This window comes from Botryllus schlosseri, chromosome 12 (genome assembly GCF_051294905.1).
Source record: "Botryllus schlosseri isolate E-star chromosome 12, Bs_hap1, whole genome shotgun sequence".
Taxonomy (NCBI): domain Eukaryota; kingdom Metazoa; phylum Chordata; class Ascidiacea; order Stolidobranchia; family Styelidae; genus Botryllus; species Botryllus schlosseri.
Genome location: NC_137247.1, coordinates 5,161,089 through 5,169,019, shown reverse-complemented (window position 1 = coordinate 5,169,019; position 7,931 = coordinate 5,161,089). Strand labels below are relative to the sequence as shown.

The 7,931-nt window shown below is 40.1% G+C and overlaps 1 protein-coding gene across 1 annotated transcript; it reads left to right on the top strand.

Moving 5' to 3' along the window:
* The first annotated feature begins 2,572 nt into the window (after positions 1–2,572).
* Positions 2,573–7,570, top strand: LOC145452346 (uncharacterized). Its single transcript, XM_080330552.1, has 4 exons — positions 2,573–3,588; positions 4,907–5,046; positions 5,107–5,248; positions 7,238–7,570. The coding sequence occupies exons 1-4, from the start codon at positions 3,381–3,383 to the stop codon at positions 7,483–7,485; spliced, it is 738 nt and encodes a 245-aa protein (XP_080186678.1). The 5' UTR covers positions 2,573–3,380; the 3' UTR covers positions 7,486–7,570.
* The last annotated feature ends 361 nt before the right edge of the window (positions 7,571–7,931 follow it).

The window sequence follows — 7,931 nt, the reverse complement described above, 5'->3', positions numbered from 1 at the left end:
TTGGTATGACTTCGTTGCATGATGTTATTTCGGGACCTCCTGTCTGCAATATCAGAAAATATAGAATCGCTCAACAGGGATATCGCGCAACAGGAATATCCCTGTCGCCCAATCGTACTAAACTAAAAGACGCACACGATTTTAAATTGGTATTTCTTCACTGACATATATTTTTTCCCTGCCAGATGGAATTCGTCTTCTGGGGTTCGGATTGCCAAGACAGGAACATTCGATGCCAGTCATTTAGGCGCCCATGGACAATTAAACCTATATGTATTTTGAAGGCTATATATACCGAAGTTTTCGGTGGTAATTTGCTCTGAATACTCATTAAGGATATGTCCTATCACCACATCATCTACTGCGAAGCCATTTTTCTCCACCGCCCCCCACACCGCCCCCCTGAGCCCAGCGCCCCCCATATCGCCCCCTGAGCGTTTCCGCCCCCTTTAAAATCGCCAGCGCCCCCTGGGGGGCGGTGGGGACAAGGTTAAGAACCACTGAATTAAATGTTATTCACCTAATATGTAGGATGGCGTGAAGAGAAAACGATAACTTTTGATATGAAGAAGATCAGTCACGATGCCATTAGTCATATAATTCGCCTGAGCTGAGAGAGTACTAAAGAAGCGCTGAAGAGCAAATGGTAGAATATCGTAATTTCAAATTGTATTGTCAAGAAATCTACATTGGACCGACAAAGGTTATAGATATTGATTATCACTTGAGAAATACATTTAACCGTATTTTACCAGCTTATTGTCAGTTCATTTCCTTTTCGTGGTCGTTAATTTCAGTGTGTAGAGTACTCTATTTGAAAATTATCTCACCATCCTTTACCGTGGCTATTTCAATGAAGTGGACTTATTTCCAGCTAATCCGTGTCATCAATGTTCCCTCTAATTTTTGACGAGTCTGCGCACACTCACCAACTCACTGCGCAGACCCTTGGACAATAAGTGCGTAACGACTAAAAAGGTAATCACTTCGGATTGTTTGTGCGCAACTTAGATTTTCTGTGCGCAGAGACCGTGTCAGCACTGCGCCTTTGCGCACGTGAGCAGCTTAGAGGGAACATTGGTCATATCTTTTTTTTCGTTTATTGGCGATGTATTCATCCAAACTCACCATAGGCCCTTGTCAAGACCGAAACGAGGGGAAAAACAGCCCCGCCTCTTCAGGCATATCTGGAGCACGACTTTTGGTCATGTCGGAGTGAATAAATTAGCCACCGTAAATACTATTAGTTCAGAAATGACCGAAATTTCAATTTGGGTGACCTTGTTATCTCTTTGTTGGAATTGAGTCAAAGTTGGTGTGCAAAGTTTTTTAGGTAACCTGACGATTTGACAACTAAGCCGGTGAAATTTTTAAAAAAAAGTTTTTTTGAACACCCCTACTGCACACGACATGCCACCACAGCAGTCACAATTCCGCTACTGATGACTCCTAGTTGCGTGTAGCCAACGATAACTAAGACGAGCGTGTTATCACAAATCATACGCCTGAGATGAGTAGCCTAGGTGACTTGGCCTCTAGCGGAACCCCTGCAACTGGCTCCGGAAACCCCTGGGGTTTCCGGGAACACCGCTTGAAAAACTCTGGGGATAGCACGATAGGTTTTTCATAAATAGATTTCTTGATCGCCGATAATTACGCGATTATCTAAATGAGGCTGAGGTTGTGCGAGGGTTAAGGATTCTCGGTGATGCTTATTATGATGCATTCCTCGGAGCACATCGTAGACAGGTAGAGAAAGGCACAGTCATCGTGGGACACGCAACATTTCTGTTTTGTACGGTTACATTGTACCGCATATATTGTACCAGCTCGTGTTTTCGTAATTGACATTATCAGATCGAAAAGCTCTTGACCTGGAACCAATAAAGGCGATTCGCTGCCGAACGTCAAGTACATAATTGCAATTACTTACCATTATAAAAGGGCGGCTTCTATTATGAGGGGTAATAAGCATTTCACGTACGTCAGTGTGATACCGGGAGATTGAAACAAGATCTGCAACTTTCAAAGTTCCGTCATGTGTATTCGACTATTTTCGTTTGTTATCGTGGTATGGATAATATTGCAAGACAGTTTTTGCTCAGGTAAGTTTCTGTGACTAAAATAATTATTTGACGTTTATATAGTACTTCTCCGTACATTAAAAACGGGACTAGCTTGTTAGCTAATATATATTGCTATCGTATACGCCTGTATCACGCCTTTTTATCATAAATAATTCGGTTATAATGAATTACGTATGGGGTATGTTGAATTGGAGACTAAGATCATGTGATATATACGGTATATGCATAGACACACAGTTACACACTAATTAATGTCATGGCCACTTATCAGCTATTTCACGGGGATTAATTGAAGAAGTGTGTATAGTTCTATATTCACATCACCAATGGACTGTACTATCACTGAAGCAGAGTCTAGAAGATTCTAGAATCCCAGCCTGAGGATGATTCGAGGTTTATCGGTATTCGTTCTGGGATGACTCCGGTTCAAAATGACCATCACCATAGAAATCAAAGCAGAAAAATATAGGGCTGTTATTATTGTAAGTTCGATTCGTACAATTTTTGTTCGGCCAAAATGACCGTTTTCGAATGTAATAGATTTTCCCATTCGCGTGTCCAGGCCAGTATTTCTTCTTCCAATGTACATTTAAATTATCATGTTGCATTCTATACGCACGTACCAGTTACGTGCGTATAGAATGCAACATGATAATATAGAGTCTATATCGTTGGATTAATAGATTGTCGTATAGTTTTCCCGGTTGATTTTTGTTAAAATACGATAGACTTTCGGTAACTGTCAAAAAAGTTCTGAGTCTGTAGATGCATTCTGTATAATTCCTCAAAGTATAGTCTTTTCATCCTACTCCGCCTGTTGCCTTTAAATCCTTATCATATTCGCCTTCAGATGCTTGTCCTTCTCCTGTTCTTACCGGAAACAAATATGAGATTATTGATGTCGCACCACAAGGCGGCGTGGTTAAAATTACGGTTACTCCTTCCGGTAAAGCGAGGGCCGGTTGGTCGGTCATTATCATCTTCACAAAGTGAGTGGCGTATTGGTTTTAATGCGGTTTATTTTATGCTTATTTTGCGATCGAGACTAGTCAGTGAAATGACAATGTATGATTTGTGTGTTCCAGTGCGTTATCTTCAACGACTCAAGTACGATCGTTTTCCATGTTGGTATCTGCAATCAGCCCTAATCGAAGGGCAGTTACCTTCCGAAATCGCGCTCATAACTCGGATATTTCATCACGACAACAGTACGCTTTCACTTTCTTGATAGAAAGCCCGTCGTCCGACATCTCGCCGCAATCAATAGAGGGTATGTCTTAAAGTGACTTGATTATGCTTCCAGAGAAAATTCTTTGTTGCATTTTAGGACTCGTGGGATTTTATGACACTCCTATATTGGACGGGTCATGCTTTAGTGACGTCAACCCTTTACTAGCAACTACGTTGCCCACGATTATAACAGCAGTGACTTCTGTTCCAACCACGGTAACCTCACCAGCAACTTCTCCACAGAACATCGAAATTCCGAGCGGATGCAAAGGTTAGTAAGGAGATTATATCACAGGTAAACACGTCTAAAACTATTACAGCCAGGTAGATTAGTTATTGGATTGAAGAACGTGACCAAGGCCGCCGATGAGGCGCCGTCTCATAAAAGATAATATCTTGACTTCGGAGCTTGGGCCATCCATTCTACACCTAGGCCTACATCTCATAATGCACAATTGCGCATTTGAATCGCAAACTCGGAGATGGTGCAAAGCTTTCAAACATAAAGTACCTGGCGAAGACGCTATAAAATAGAAAGTAGATTTCGAAGAATATAGCTGTGAGAAGGGTTGCATTTAAAACAAAAATCCATTTAAAACAAACATGTTTAACACATGGCCCTATTGTTTTTTCTAATCATGACGTCACGAATCTTTAATTATGACGCCACAGTGGATTGGCATTCACAAATGAAAATATAGGGTAAATATGGCTTCTTCGACGGAAAGGGCTTCCGATCACTATCATAAACAGACAAAAATGTCTTTAACTAGTACATCGTTATGCAGCATTTTTACGGTCGGCTGTCATCATCATCAGAACACCCATTCCGTACCAATTATCTATATATACTTGCTATTACTGTGGAACCAACGACGATTTCGAGGGTTCCAGCCACTCCATATCATATACGTCGACTATATTGGGTGCAAATCGTCCGTAGACTTATACTACATGTTTTTCGAAAGTATTTACACAATTATGGCATAATCATACTACGTTTGTAAAAAATACTCTGTTTAAAACAGTGTTTTAAAATACAGTTTGTTTTAAATGCAACCCTACCTGCTAGTGTGGGCCGGACAATTTCCATATAGCCAAAGTAGTCATCGACAGTACTACAGTAGCAGTAGAGATAACTTCGTAAATTTCTATTCGACTACAAGTCGATATTTCCAAGTAAGTAAAACAGTTGGTATTCTAGGCATAGTTTTGCCTTTAAAATGAAAATTGTCAACTAGAAGTGAAAGTAGGCCAGGTAGTCTGAAATTATACTCACTTGAGCAAGTACTGCAAGCACGAAAAACCTAGTTGAGTACTCCGATAGAAGTAGAAGTACTTCGTTACTGATCACCCCTGAGTGAATGAGCAAATGGTTTTGTTTCAATGCGACGATAGTCATTCAAATATTCAAATCACGTTACAAATGATGACATAAAAATCGGGTATGGAGGGTATTAAACAACGGTTTGTATCCTCAAAAGAGAAAACACACTGCCAGGAGAGCTGCATGAGTATGTTTTTTGATGTACTCTATAAGGCGATAACTGGGATGTTTGTATTTCTGTATCTCCCCGATTTCCTGACAGGGATCGAATATTCAATCGATAATCCGGGATGGAATGCGTCTAACGGCTGGAACTTCATCTTTCGCTACAGAGCTCCAGTGGGAGATTATCAAAACTGGACCATAAAAATCGAGTTTTCCAAAGCAGTCACTGAATTGACAGTAAGTAAACGGACGTAACGATTGCTGTCAATATAAATCATGATACATAAATCTCGTTAGGCCTATGACTCAATAGCGGACGGGCCGTACAGAAGTGGTAGAATATGGATGCTAAAGCCGCAAAGTTGGAATGTCGTGATGAGGAATCAACAGTTGGACGCGATCGGAATGAGCGCTACTTCCGAAAAATCCGCCCCGTCAGGTATATGCAAAGATTCTGTATAACAGCCGGAAATACTCCCGAGGTAGAGCGACATGGCTTTTCACAGATAAACAATTAACCATGCGGACCACAATTTGATGTCATCGTTTCTATATTTATGACGAAAAATTCCCAGTATGGGAACTCATGCATAAATATATGTGAGCAGGGCAGGGTTGTTGAAATATATTAAAAAAAATCAAATTTTCCCGGGTACCAAATTAAATTGCTACGTTGCCTTGAAAATGCTGCATGTCAAATCAGATCCCCTAGAAGAGAAGTTATTAAATAGAAAATGTCTGATTTATAGAAAAAATTAACGAATATTTTTTCAAATTTCACGGGGACCCCACGAAATTGCTATGAGGCCTAAAAAACGATGCATAAAAAATTCAGCTCAATTCTAACTCGTAGAAGAATGTTAATGGAGTATAAATTCTGCGATTTGAAAATATATTGTATTTTACCAAAAACGGACGCAAGATTTCAAAAAATCTTCATTGGCGCACACTAGGGATGGTGTGAACCTCTGAAAGGTTCAGGTTCGTGTGAACGCGAACCTTTTTGAAAGGTTCTGTGTGAACACGAACGTGAACCTCGTGACGTCACGTGACGTCATATTGCTAATTCCAACCCTATCCTCCAATAAAGTGATAGCCTAAACTAATGGAGACGATACCTAGCGACGACTAGGGCCACATAATGCCACAATTACGAAGTACATATTGGCGTTTTAAACGTCGATAAATGTATCAACTGAGGCAATCAAAGGATATAATACTCCCATAAAATCAATATCTTTCGTCGCTTTGCCAAATATTTCGACGAGGACTTACCAGGGAATACAAGCTTACGCCTTAACGGTCTACGCCAGACCGGACAATGTACATTGATATTGAGCAGAGTGTAAAACGGGTTTATACTTGCTACCGATAATACCCCATTAACAAGTTATACAGCAGTAGCCAACACCTCAATCGCACGGATTTGGTTTTAATGATGCAGTAAAGATATGTAGTCAAGATTGACCCCGTACGCCCGCTAGATTTTTTGCATCAGAAAACGATATCAATTTCCTTGATTGGTTGAATTTGCATCATTCGCTGACTATGTATTTCGCTCGTGGCGTTGTGTGATTGCGTGTCAAACTCGCAGAACAGATGTCATTAAATATTCACAAACGGAAGGCTGGATATTTCGTGCAGACTTTTGTAAGAAATCAAGTAAAACTTTTGAGATTGTCAAGGTGCATGCTCGATTAGTGTTGATTTTTAATGCTGCCAGCGCCATGAATAGAGTGGCCCGCAGTTGAAATGCAATAAATCTGAACCAAAGATGTTATAATGAAGTGAAAATTCTAATATATGAAAAAGGTTCACAGTGCAGAACCTAACAAGGTTCTGTTGTGAACGCGAACCTCTAAATTTCCGAGGTTCACACACAGAACACGAACGTGAACCTCACGTTCACACCATCCCTAGCGCACACACAACTAAAAATTGGCGGCTAGGATATCATTATGTTGTGATTTGCATTTGGCAGTTTTCTAAGCTTCGTTTTTGGTACTGTATTCCTTATATTCTTTCTTTAGTGAAATCACACTGTTTTTGTGTTTATTTTTACATAAAATTGCTTCTTTCAACGGAATTGGTGGCCAATTCATTACAAATTTACGACTATGCTTCGTTATTCCAGGCTATTATGAAGATCAAGACATGTAAATAACTATTACTTATCGTTGACATATACTGAGCAACACTTTTCGCCATAACTACATGATAGAATTTTCAATCGTAAATACCATTATTTCCAAATCCAAAATTCTCCACTCTAGTAACTTCTTTTCTATGGGTTGGAATTGAGCCAGATTTGATGTGCAGCTTAGTTTTAGGCTGCGGTACTAAGCACAAGTAGAATAAAAGTTGTTTTTTAACAACCCTGCATCATTTGCAACTAATTCGTTCAGTACACTTACTCTGTGTCTCACAGGCATTGCTATCATATGCAACAACGGCGTTGTCCCCGGTACAAGTCTTCAAGGAGAGGCTGGTCCATCAATCGCAACAACATTGCCGACGCTAACAACCCTTCCCGCGGTGACCGTGATGACTACTGCGGCAAATACGCTCAATCCAAACGGAGCCTCCGGACTTCTACCGTCAGCACCGCGACAAACTATTACAGATTTCAAGCCGTCAACAAATCGTAGAGGTGAGAGTGGAAGGCTTATGACTTGAGGCAAATGACTTTGGGCATGGAGCAATAAGTAGGACTAGGCTATATGTGATTCGCGTACTCGAATCTGAGTGATTTTAATGATTCGAATTGAGCAGTGCGAGACAATTCGTCGTCATATCTACCCTTGAATTTTTTCTTTTTTTAGTGATATGCTTAGGGTTGCATTTCTAACAAATCGTTGCTTAAAAAACTTGTTACGAAAAAAAAAACATGTTTTAAACAAGGGCCTTGTTTTAACATGTTTGTTTTAAATTGATTTTTGTTTTAGACACAATCCTAGATATGCTGCGATGTGAAGCAGGTTTTTGAACCGATGTCCTGAAACTTGGATTCTAAAATGTGGACTTACAAACCAACTAAATTAGGGTTGCCATATGTCCGGAATTTCACTGTAAAAACTGCGTCCGATAGGAAATTCTGAAATATGCCTAAATGTCCGGAATTT